Source organism: Lepeophtheirus salmonis, chromosome 1 (genome assembly GCF_016086655.4).
Source record: "Lepeophtheirus salmonis chromosome 1, UVic_Lsal_1.4, whole genome shotgun sequence".
Classification (NCBI taxonomy): domain Eukaryota; kingdom Metazoa; phylum Arthropoda; class Copepoda; order Siphonostomatoida; family Caligidae; genus Lepeophtheirus; species Lepeophtheirus salmonis.
Window position 1 is genome coordinate 51021459 of NC_052131.2, and position 13357 is coordinate 51034815.

The 13357-nt window shown below is 31.1% G+C and overlaps 1 protein-coding gene across 6 annotated transcripts in view; it reads right to left on the reverse strand.

The window, feature by feature from the left end:
- The window catches only part of Glut1 (Glucose transporter 1), a 71092-nt gene that overhangs the window by 41489 nt on the left and 16246 nt on the right, over positions 1 to 13357 (reverse strand). For 3 of the 6 annotated variants that reach the window (XM_040727401.2, XM_040727400.2, XM_040727398.2), the window contains 4 exons: positions 11082 to 11397; positions 10881 to 10976; positions 9466 to 9629; positions 9268 to 9392 (listed from right to left, as the gene is read on the reverse strand). In XM_040727401.2, coding sequence (XP_040583335.1) covers positions 9268 to 9392; positions 9466 to 9629; positions 10881 to 10976; positions 11082 to 11378 — 682 coding nt within the window. In that variant the 5' untranslated portion in view covers positions 11379 to 11397. The remainder of the gene's footprint in view (positions 1 to 9267; positions 9393 to 9465; positions 9630 to 10880; positions 10977 to 11081; positions 11398 to 13357) is intronic. The other 3 variants (XM_071894094.1, XM_071894095.1, XM_040727399.2) reach the window with 1 other exon arrangement.

Here is a 13357-nt window from a genome sequence, read left to right on the forward strand (position 1 = left end):
ACTTGACTCGGACACGTCAAATATGACTCTGATCTCTTTTTTAAGGGGAGACATCCAAAAATATTCTCGCTAAAGTAAGTTGTAGTGATGAGACAATTATTTGGAATCGGAGAATTGGGTGTTTTTACAGAAATCGGAATCCGGAACGTAATGTTCAATTTGCGATTCTGATATCATTTATTACTTTTGAAAAGTTGATGGGGAAAAGTACCGTTCAAGCTCAGCAATGGGTTGAAAAGGGTTGTGGGTACTCCGCTCTATACAACGAATAAATAAATAAATAATAATTAAAAAAAGCCAATTTGGAACAAGAAACAACGTGTTTTTCTTGCTAAGCCCAGACCTTTTCAGCCCATTTGTTATCAATCCATTTATTAAATGAATATGGTTTTAGACTTGTTTTATGACTGACATATTTTTCATTTCAACAAAATATATTTTCATATTTTCCTCCTATTAAAATAGGTATAACCAAGGACATTAAAAGGCTTGTACCTTGGATAAAAGGTAATTACGCATTCAGAACATTACTCAAAAACCAAAGAGAGAAAAAAAGAAAAAAATGGTCCATCTCCTTATTCCACAGAATAGAAATATATATTATTGTAAGAAAATCAGTTTTTACCCAATTTATAATTTGCATATACTTTTTTCCAAAGACTTAAATAAAGGATTAAAGAAGGTTGCGTGAGGGAAAAGTAATACAGTATAATGAACAGTCCAGTGTATCCAGCTATCTACATATCAAAAATTGCATTTCTCCCAAAAAAAAATATGTCCACCTACGGTTTTGTGCTATATTTGAAGGAAGCGTTCGAACTGGACACAAAATATAAGTGAAAATTATGCCCTTTAGAAGTTGTTCCAAAATTATTTAGGGCATTGTTAAAGGACCAAAGCAAGTCCACTATTTACATACAAACTTTCAATCAAGGGAAGAAATACAAAATGTGTAGGATGCACGTTAGGGTGGTTTATTGAATTTCGATTAAGGCTAGTTTGGAAAAGTTATCACGTGGTAAGAAATTAACCTATGCTAAATTTCATTTTCCTACGATGTCATCTTTAGGCAGCACATATAGTTCAAAGTTTGAAAGGAGACTAAAGTTCTTTATTTTGTCAATAAGGATAAAAATACAGCATTAATCATTATTTTGGATTAACTACTTATGATAGACCTTATTCTAGCCTATAAAAAACATTAGTATAGTTTTTTTTTTCTAAAGCTAGAGCAATAAGGGAAAATTACTTTAGAAAATTTTAATATCTCCTTTCAAAATACGTAAAAATTGGATGCGCGCTATACGCAAATCATCCAATTTCACAGACTTTTTCACTCTTTTTTTGTTCCACTGGACATTTTTTAATAAAAACTTTGTAAACAATTTTTATAGGTTCAAAAGATCTTTATCAAAAATATTTTATGCAAAATGTCTAAAAAAAGCCCTTTTAATATCTATATTCAATAACCTCTATATTATATATATATATGTACAAGTATCGGTCCATAATATAGGACTTAAAATCCATATAATTATTAGAAATAGGATGGGTTTTGGAGCCGGATACAAAGTACCTAAGTACGGTATAAGTAAACTTATATTATACTAAAATATCTGATACCCAAACCGGCTTATGTACTCGAACTTTTACAGATCATAAAAAAGATTCCAGGGATTTCTCGGATCTTAAAAACCTTATATTGATTTGCTTAGTTTCAAACAATGTAGTATCTATATTTGACATATAATCTTTAATTATCTTGTTTAGTGCTTGGAGCCAATTCTACATAAACAATTGTCTTTCACGGCTATTCCATGCGGCGCTACGTCACTTTTAACCTAATGATTGTCCTAAATGTTAATTGGTGGGGTTCGAATTTGTTACTTTTAAGCTGTGAACAATTATCAATAGTTATTGAATAATATTTCCATAGTTTGAAAGAATAGGCTAACTACCAACTTACTTTAGGCCTTTTGTGTGTGTGTGTGTCTTTTCCGATGAGAGGTTACGAGACACAATATAGGTACCGACGTGTCCAAAATTTATTATAATAATAATTCTAGTAATAACTAATTAATATACTCTAATAGTAAACGAGGGTCGTTTGAAAAGTCCATGCAAAGTCCAAGAGATTTTCAAACAATGGATGAAAAAAAAATTCATGAAGCTTGATAAACATTATGGGGACTCTGCAAAGACTTTTCAAACGACCTCGTAACAATAGTTTATTCATTGTTTCGGTTTAGTCATCAGTTAAAATGTAACCTTAATCCAGATCCTACGTATTTTATTTAGCTCTAAACTTTGATTAAAGTGCTCATAAAATATAAAACCAATATCTGTCTAATTTTGGTTTCGGAGCAGGATCCGAAAGTGCAGATACCCAAAATTTACTCAATTTTTTACAAATAAAGATCTGACCCGTCCTTGATCCGAGAAAAGATTGATCCGTCCTATCTTTGATTGTTATCAGTTGTTCAAAAAAATTGCAGACTTTAAAGCGCCTTCTACAAGGCATATTTTTTTATTCATATATATATTATATACTGCGTATATACTTGATCTAAGAAATAACACTACAATCGAGCCTGCGCGTTATATGAAAAGAAAAAATAAAGTGGATATATATGGAATTCTTTTGTTTCAAGAGACGAAAGTACTCCCTGTCTCAACACATCATTGTAAAAAAAATATCAAGCTTTTGGTATAATTCTTTCAGTCTTGAAGAGAGAACATACAAGTATTGAGTAGCAACGTGTGAGTGTGGTCTTGAAAAACAAGAGTAAGACTGAGGACTTCTTGAGAGTTATCTTCTATAACATTAAAACAAAATGTTCCTTGACACCTAATAACTCCGGCCAATGGCCGGGTACTCCTGATATCACTATAATCAAGTGACGTTGTTTGCTTATTTTCGTTTGTAAACAAAGCGGCAGAGAGTCTTGTGGCAAAATAATACTACTCCCTTTATGATAATACTATTTAATATCAAAAAATTCAAAATTCTACGGAGAATGTACCATGCTACAAACTGTCACACCATCTTGCAGATAACGTTATTATTTTTTTAGTGCTACTAAAATCGTTAATTAAAACTTTTTGTATATTCCATTCACGTGAAAAGTTCTCATTTTTTTAAAATTTAAACTTAATTAAATTATGAGTTATTCTTATATATAATCTGATGATTACATATAATTAATGATAACCTCACCAAATTATATATAATTAAGTAATGTAAAGATGATTGTTCTATTGTATTGTTTTTTGCCAAATACGTACGGGATGTCCAAATTTTGGAACCGATACATTGCTACACTGTATAAAATCATCTATTGTAAATATTTGTTGAATACTCTCAATGACACCATCGATAGACATGCATCTGATGATATGATTTACGAAGAAGTAATTCTATTAAGAAAGAAAACATATTACATTGATATATAAGCCAGAAGTGTTATACTCCAAGGCTAGTTATCTACCCATAGAGGAATTAATTCTTTCTCCCCTTTGCGACATAGTATTGGTCAATCAATTCATTAATTCAGTTTATCTTTAAAAAAAGCAATAATCTGTATTTTTTATTTTAAAAGAGTTTTAAATTACATCCAAGGATATTTTCCCCACAGGCATTTTTATAACAGTTGTATAGATTTTCAAAATTACTTATTATTGCTTCTCAATGCCAAACCACATCTTTAATAACGCATATATTAGATCTTATCTATATGTGTAGACTTTCGTCTGTCTATGTTAGACATATGTATAGCTTACAATACTGCAGGATAGATGGAGCTGATTGTTGACATGTAACTTCTTTGGGATTTGGGACACAAGAAAAACACTGCACTTGACATAAGCTACTTTTTTGATATCTTATGCGACGGGCTGTCGTTGGGGCGTATGCTGTGCTGTGTAGGTCCGTATTTATGACTGAGGACCAGTGGTCCAGTCCAGTTCAAGTTGTCGGTCTATAAAAAAAGACAAAATGGATCTTTTCTGACGTCATTAAGGAGTTTTTTCCTAGAGGGTCATTAAAAGCCAAGTCAATCACTCAAAAACAGCATCATCTTCATTTTATTTTTTATAATTTGGCACATATTTTAATAGTAGTTAAAAACTCAAAATCCAAAAATCATCCTTTATGTCCTCCGGCTCAGGATTTAAAGGCTTCTGAAGTTTTGTCCACCACCCTATTTTTAAATAACTGTGTTTTGAAGATATCAATCTATTTTAAAAACAATTTAATAGATAATGGTTTTATCCTTTCCTTGTATTTTATTGTATAAGCCAACAAAATGAGTTTTTAACCATAAGGTCACGGAGTAAATATTTGACCTCGAAAAATTAAACATTTTCAATTTCACTCAAATTTGTATAGGTTAATTTGTAATATATCATAAGTATATATACATTAAGTTTTAAGGGGTACATTAGATTCCACTTAAATACCACAGATAAAAATATGTGCCTATGTAGAGCAAATGTCTGAATATAGATAATGAAAACTAAATATTTTTTGCAAGAAATATATAATGCTCTTGATACCAATTTCCTATATTTAATGTGGCTTAAGAAACCGTCAACTTTTTAGGAAAAATTCCAAGGACAGAGGATTTTAATGACCTTCATGGATCGTTTATACGACTGGACTGGACTGACACAAAACCAGGTGTTTTTTCTTCCACTGGGTCTGTTTTTGTAAGAATTATTTTTTTACAAAAGTCTTGGGCATATATTATTATGGTCTATTTTTCACTTTATAGTTCCAAAATTCGGTCTCTAGGCCTTAATGAATAATCACTTAGATAATCTAAATAAATGTAGATGTAATGTTGTAACGCCAAAATAGAGATAGAAAAGCAGTTCTATTATAAAATAAAAGCTGTCCAGTCAATAGTGTCAAACAATATTGACTAAAAAAGTTTCCAAGTATATACCCCTGGTGCTTGGGGCAAATCAAACCAGCATATACCTTATAAGACGTTTGTATTAGTACTGGGTCTAGGACTGTAAATCCTATACTGATTTAAGACCTTTGATTGGATTAGTTATGCATTTATAAACCAATTTATTAATATTCTTGCAAAAATGTATGATATTTTTCAAGCTACATCGATCTCTTTTAAAATAATTAGTTCAGTCTCTCTAAATATTTATTTGTAGATGAATTATGATGTGAGGGAAAGATTTTATGCCGCTAGCCACTTTGGGGTCGGGCTTGAGTACCTAAAAGCTTCTAACGCCTCCCACCCCCAAAAAATAACATATATTATATATATTTATAAGTCTGTTTTTGTGTTATCACATATACAATCAAATATCGTTCTGAAATTTAGTGTGTAGACGTAAAAAATAACTAAAATTTTCTTTTAATATTTTTTTTTTTTTTTGCCTTTGACATCATTAAGAGCCTTTGACTGATCGAAATAAAACATATTTTTCCTTTTTTCATTCTCTCTTCTTCTTTTGTCCCTTTCTACATGCCTCTTTCTGTCTCTTTTCTTCTACCTTCATTCTTTGTTTCTATTTCCCTCTATTCATCCCTGCAATGCAGGAACCTTTTGCTAGTATATATATATAGACAATAAACTTTTTTTATATAACTAATTATATGACTGTGTTGATAATTTTTGGGACTACCCCCTTCCCCCAGCTAAAATGAAAGCTAGAAACGCCCTTGCCTTGCAATAACTGATCTAATAACAGGCATGGCAAAAACTCCATGCAATATTAATTACGTGCATTGAATTTATGCACTTTTGAAGTTGGTTCAATGATATTAGCTCTAATTACATACCATGTTATTTTTAAAGTTCAATAATCTTTTAGGTGAAGTTTTATATTTCTCTCTTTTTGTGCAATCAAAACCCCTTAATTATAGGTGTTAAGTTTAATTATATATGGATAATTATTTGTAATTGCAACCTCTGTATGTATGAGTATCAAATATTAATACCTAATCATTGAAAAGTCACCAAACTCCCTCCTCATAAGGTACTTGGAAATAATACACTCGAAGGTAAGGAAATAGTGATAAGGAAACTTTGAACAGTTGCAACTACACGAAACGGAATCAAACAGGAGCCATTTTCTTAAACATCAAAGAAGATTACATCCCCCAAAAATTACATGTCATTCGTATAATAAAAGGGGTTTCATTAGCAAGGATATCAATTTTTTTACAGCTGGGCATATTTCCATATTTATTTTCTTCCTTTGACATTGAGAAACTTCATTAGTATACATTTAATCTAAAGTTAAAATATAAATATAAGGTTGTTAGACCGCCATGTAATCGAGCTTCCTAGAATTTTCAATCTGATGTATTGTACCGACTACTGAGCAGGACAGATAGATTTTGACAGAACATGCAACCAATCATACTCTATGAGGTCACTATTAAAAAGTGTGGTGGAAGTCAAATATTCGTCATATACACGTTATGATCTAACCTTGTATTTCTATTAAACTTGGTTTAATATAGATTTAGTGTAAATTTGATCAAATTATGTAATAACAACATTGATCCCCAAGATGGTGTCTTCTTCAATCATGATGTAATGTATGGCGTCAGTAGAATTAAATATGTACTCTTAAAATCTGGGGATTCTAAGTCAAAAAACATCGTAGAAATTGAGCCAAAAACAAATAGTGTTATAACGTTTTCCAGTCTCCCTTACTCTTAAAAAAAATGTACTACACCTTATGAATTTTTCCCTTAAAAAAAGGAGGATCAAGGAGCTTAAGAAAGTGGAGAAAAAGGATAAAAAGAAGAAAGAGAAATTGCCTTTTTTTTTTATTTAAAAAAAAAAAAACAGATTCATTGTTCAATGATTTACGATTTTTTTATATATATTTTTTTTTTTTCTTTTGAAAGATGTAGCTCAAATAAGCATGAAATTTTATATTCTACTTTCTTCAAAACTGCAAAGATTTATTGTAGCCAATTTATGTTCGGTACCTATGTACAGAGATAAATATTGTGTCGACTCGAACAGTTATTGGGTTGGTTGGACTGGTGTTGTGTCGGTCCTTATCTAGGGTTCTTATGTATATATATATACGATTGTATATTGTAATTCAGTTTAAAATTATTCGATCAGTATTATCCAATAAGAATAACCCATCATCGTCTGCAGGCTGAAACCCATATTTGTTAATGTTATTTAAGACGTAAAACACGAAAATAACCTTTAAAACTTTCAAACATGACAGGTTTGGCCTTTAAATCCTTTTTTTAATCAAGTTTTTAAGGTATAACTATGATTCTGTGCCATATTTCGACATTTCAGCATTTGAAAAATGAATTATTTATTACTTTATTTTAATTTCAATTAATAAAAAATGTACCTAACTATCAAAAAATTGTCATATTGAAAATTGAATCGTTTATGAGGTTATAACTAACATGTGATTGAGAGGAAGGCAAGAATTCATCAATTATTTTTAATATGAAGCATATATAAACTTGTTTTAATACCTTGCATCTAAATTATTAATTATATAGTTCAATAACATCATAAGCAAATCAATTTTTTTACCGGAATATTATTCTTATATATTTTCAACGCAACCTAACCAGCTTATTTTATTAAACTTCTTAATAAATATTAAAAACTAAATTGACCAAAAATCAAGCAAATTTACCTCTTCAAGGATTTTTTTAATTGAAATAGAATGTCTATTCTATAACTTTAGGTATGATATAAAGCACTTAAGGAAAGAAGATATAAGTTTCTTAGTAAAGTCCTTCATTTTACTCAACTTTTTGGTAGTATATACATTTTTATAAGCATTTCTTCGATTAAAATCTTTGTCTTGTTTGATACTTATTCAATTTATTTAAAGTACTACAAGGGTAAAGATTCGAGTATATTCGAACCAAAGTGTTGTGTTTATATAATGATCATTATTGAATACAATTAATAGAAGAAAAAAAATATGCAAAAGAATACTCATTAATCTACCTATATGACATATAGTATATGAACAATACCAATTAATTATACTCTCATTTTATACTGAATAAAAATAATTAATTATAACTTTTTTGGTAAAAAGGTGCTTCGGCGAAATGAATATTATGAAAATGATCCTTCAGCAAAATGTATATCCGTCCAATTGGCAAAAATTGTTTAGGCAAAAGACCACTCACACTTAACTAGGTATGTAATTGGAACCCACTTGGACTGTTTATGGAAGATTAAGTTTTTTTATTTTACTAAAGTAAAATGATTAGAATTGATTTTACTAAATAAATTCATTTAAATACAATTATTGACTTTAAATAGGACAATATATCAGTATTACCAATAGTTTCAAACGGTACCACAAAGCCTAATACAGTTTTGAAATTTACTCATTAAGTCTCTATTCTTTGAAAAAATACAAAACGGTGAAAAATGGAAAACTAGGCCATATAATGCAAACCTTTTTTTATTCAAAACTATGTATATTAAAATATTATCTACTTATGATAAAATTATACTTTATCTCTAGGGGGTGTTGATGTAAGACTAACATTTTTCTTTATGAAGTAAAATGGTTACTCTCTGGGAGAGTTGAGGCAGTGAGTGAGACACACGTGAGGTCATAGTGACAATTAGTGTACTACTGGAGTAAGTTTGACCGGCGTTGTCCGGGACATTAAGAAATTAAAATTAATTTTGGACTCTTTTGCTTCATATAAAACAAAACAAAAATATTATAACGGCATAATGGTATTTAAATTCGCACACTTTAACTATGTGGATCTCTTAAGGTTTAGAGAAGAAAAATAATTCAAATTGAATTGTCATTCACTCAACTTTCATATTTTTGAGAAAAATCCTTTATCTTCTTATTTTTTTCTAGTCTAAACCTTATAATCTCCATTAAAAAAAGGGTGCAAATATTCATTCCAACATACAGCGAGAATAATTCTTAGAATTTACGGTCTTTATTTATTGTTTTATATGAAGTAGTTGTTTGAAGGTTAAAAAAATTATTTTTTTAGGAAAATACTATTTAGAGGGCACCATGGGCTTGAAGGCATATATAAATTGTTACCAAAACTATCTTTTGAACCTTCAGAATCGACGTACATTTTTTTAGCAAAATCCATTAATTGGTTTGTTCCAATTGTATTGCAAGAAGACCCTGTAGTTTTTTTTGTGTCTTTGATAAAAGAAAAAGGGGGGGGGGCTCTCCAAATAACAATTTGCAAAGGATGTTACTTTTAATTAAAAGGAAAAATTAATAGAGATATTCTTAACTTACCACAATTAACTCCAATTAAAAACCTTCCCACAATCAAAAGCTCGTATGACTCAGCAAATTTAGCTGATCCCATTGAACATGCACCAAAAACGCCAATGAAATTATTAAAAAGTAGACCACCCTTTCTGTAATATTAATAGAAAAGAGATTTAGAATTGACTCAAAAAATATATAGATATGACGACTCCAGTAACTCACCTCCCTAGTTTATTGGCAATCATTCCACCCATGAATCCCCCGCACATGCCACCAAGTGCAAATATGGCAACTGCTATTGCATAAAGAAACGTGGAAGCCTCATACGTCATGTTTTGTCCATCGTATCTTTGCCGGTAAGCAAATCTAATAAATTTCTCTATAACCTGTAAGGAAGGGATGATAAATTAATGACTGCATGTGAGAAGGGGAAATAAGTGCATTCGGCCTGTACAACACGTACTTGTAAGAGCAAATTGTGCTACAAAGTGAGGACGCAAAACTTGAAGTAGGATTTAATTAAGGATTTTATCCGATATTTTTAATATCGAGCTAACATTACGGCATCAAACAACAGCTGAGACAAAAATAAACAAGTTTTGTTTTTATACCATGTCTCTAAAATGTAAAAGCACCAATAACAAAAAAACAATGCTTGTTTAATCTTCTCAGCCCCACTGTCAGTGCCGAGAAGGTACCAAAGAGTGTTGGTATCTCTATCCAGACATCCTTCAACATAAAGAAGTCCATAACATCCCCATATAGCCAAGGAGAACCAAAACTTATGTAGCAACAATATGGCATAATGCTGACCTGTCTCATATGGGCCACCCTGGCCTCAATCCCTGCACTTAACAGTTTAGGGCGTCTTGGAGAAAAATGTCTACTGCACCTCCCATCCAAATTTGGATTTGCTACGTTCTACCATAAAATGGTGTGCTACACCATGGACACGGCCTTCAAATCAAGAGCTGTCAATTTGTTCAACCGTGTGTCGAGGATGTTATTTCTTGAGAAATAGGATATATTAAATAAGAAATATATCTAAATATACTATTTAAACATATTAACAATTGTTTTGTATTGTCTTTTCTGGATTCTATAAAAAAACACGTTTTACTGTAATTTAGCACGTCCTTATCTTTATTGTATCACGCAACCTTTCCTCCAAAAAGGGGAGGGGGGAAAAAGCCCAGAAATCCTCTGGTAGTTAATTATAGCAGGTTTTGGGTCCTCACTCTGTATTTTATTATTGCACACTTAAAAATGCAAGCATTTTGACTTCACTCTCAGTAGGGATGGGCATTTTGTAGGGCACTAGAAGACAGAGGTGAGATATTTATCATACTACTGAATTAGGGCACTTGTTAACATCAACAGCCTGTTATATGATTTTGGATTTCATATTTTAACATTTATGTTATTATTATTTTATTATGGATTTTTTTTAAATCCCACCTAATCTAGGCGGGAATTCATTATTCAGAGAGAGAGATGTTAACACCAAGACGATCTATTAAAGTTATGAACAAACTAGAAAAAAGAACAAAACAGACTTTCTAATGTTAATTTTTTCTTATTTTTCTTGTACGTTTTGCCCATCCCTACCTACAAATAAGTAGAAAAGAGAATCTTACTGTTTCTGGGGCGTTGATAACTCCTGTGTTATACCCAAATTGAAGCATGCCTAAAACGGCTGCAAAAATACTGTATCCTAGAAAAAATGTAAGTCCCTGGAAAAGAAGAAAAAAGTTAGGGATTCATCTTCAAGAATCAGGTGACATGTTTTTCAGAGAGAAAATATGTACATAAGTAATAATAAGAAAAAAGGCACTTGCATTTACTTGATCTATGAGTCGCGTCTTTTTACGTTCACCATCCGCTTCTAATCGATCTAATGAGTCCCGGAGATCATCAATCTCATCTTTGACAAATTGAACACTATCTATTTCATGCTTCATGCCCACAACATCCTTTTTAACGTCATAGACCTCACTTTGGCAGCTCTCAACGCTCTTGGTGAGCTCGTGTAGTTGAGATCGGATCTCGGTGAGTGCAACATTGGTTTCCATACTGGAAGAAAAACCATTGAGCTCTTCTAATTTAGAATTGAGGCTTTTATTCATGAGTTTCATTTGCTTTTGGAGTCGGGATCTGCAAAACCAAAAATATGAATCATACATAGAGTTATAAAATATATGGTCTCCCTGTATATTAAAACAAAAACTAAAAATAACCATAATAACCTTAACAATTTAAAGAATGTTTACAAATAGAACTGCTAAATTGTCATGACGTTTCATTAGATTATCTACAAAAATAAAACAAAGTGACGGAACGTGACTTTTAGCTTGATTAAACTAAACATAAGAGATGTGTTCAACTTTTCAAGATCAGAAAATATATTTTCTGTCTCCCAAACTAACCCAAGCTGCCATGTCAGCTCGATATTTTTCTTACTCTATCACGTCGTTACATTTATTGTATCACACAACTTCTCATAGGGGGGGAAACCCCAGAAAAAAGGCCCAAAAGCAATGGTTAATTAACCAATTATTCCCAACATGGAATTTCAATTCAATAATTGATAAAAATTGTTCAAAGCTTTTAAAGAGCTAATTTTAATTCAACCATTAACGTTCAGAACACTGATTAAGGTGAGGGTAGCAGAAACATCGATAGCTGACAAAACACTACACAATAAGTTTTGTGTGTTAGCAAGGTAACGCCGTTCTATGACTAATTTTTTATACACGGAATGCGTTCATTTTCTCCGTAGTTTTGGATCGGTCTTAGGACTAATATTCAAATCAGTCTTCTTGTTTTTTTTCAGTCATATTTTTTTTACCAATCAACGATCATAAGGACCGATTAGTCGGTCTTACTGTCCTAGCTATCATTTACTTTCTTCACTCCTAGCTAGAATTGAAGATAATAGCTAGAACCATAAAAAGACATATGAATTAGATATCAAAATGGAAAAATAATTATTCTTAGGAAGAGTAAGGATAAATAAATGCGGATTTATATATCTGAATGCTTTGTACGAAAGATTTATCCCATTTACTTAAATGTTGTTTCTGCTCAGATCCATAGTTTTAGTAATGGAATTCAAAGTCATACCTACACGCGTACTAAAGTTTCGTGAATCAAAAAGAAGTTTAAAGTTCCTGTCTATTTACTGTATCAAGAAGTATACTGCACCAAAATCAGGGATTTTTTAAAAATAAATTGAAGATAATATTCGAATTATTCTATGAGTGCAGACTCCTAAACTGATCTCAGTTTTTCTCTCAGTCATCTGAATTCTGAAATATTTGAAATTATAATAATTCAGGACTATTACTATTCATAGTCATTTTTACCCTTGGAACAATCCCCAAATTTAATGTAGGATACATAAAACTTATGTAAAGGTGTTTTTTATGATTAAAAATGTTTTTCATTGACTTTGTATCTTTTTCCGAACTCGATATATTTCCATTTTTAGGTTGAAAAATGATGAAAAACAGCACTCTTCTTTAGATATTTATAACTTATTCATAATACATACTGATGAGAAATATCATGGCTTATATTATAGAAAAATATATTCCATGCATAATTATAAAATATGCATCTCCCAGGATTTTATTACATTTTGTAGAATCCCATTTTTATGGGGGGTGTGCTAGAAAATAGTTCAAATCCTCATTATATTTGATCCTATTTCAATGCTAATTTCATGACGTCATGCTTCGTAAAAGGAAGATCGGAGCAATGGAAGAAAGATACTTCAAACTTAATCATCTATTTCAAGAGATGTTCGATTTCGGACTCCAAATTCCACAAGGGATGACGGGAGGATAATTCATCCGTGGAAAACTACCAGACCTCATAAGGGAGTAGAGTGAGATAGCAGTATCAAAACAATCAAGCGATCCATTCAGGATGAGTAGAGAATTTTAATATTTCATAATGGGATTATTTAAAAATATACAAACTGGAACAAAAAATCCTTGGAGATGCATATTTTTTAAAGAATTGAAAGCTAAGAAATGATAGCTAGAAACATGATAATAACTGACTATTATACATTTTAGCTACACCCTTCCTACTTTAAACTAAAGTATAG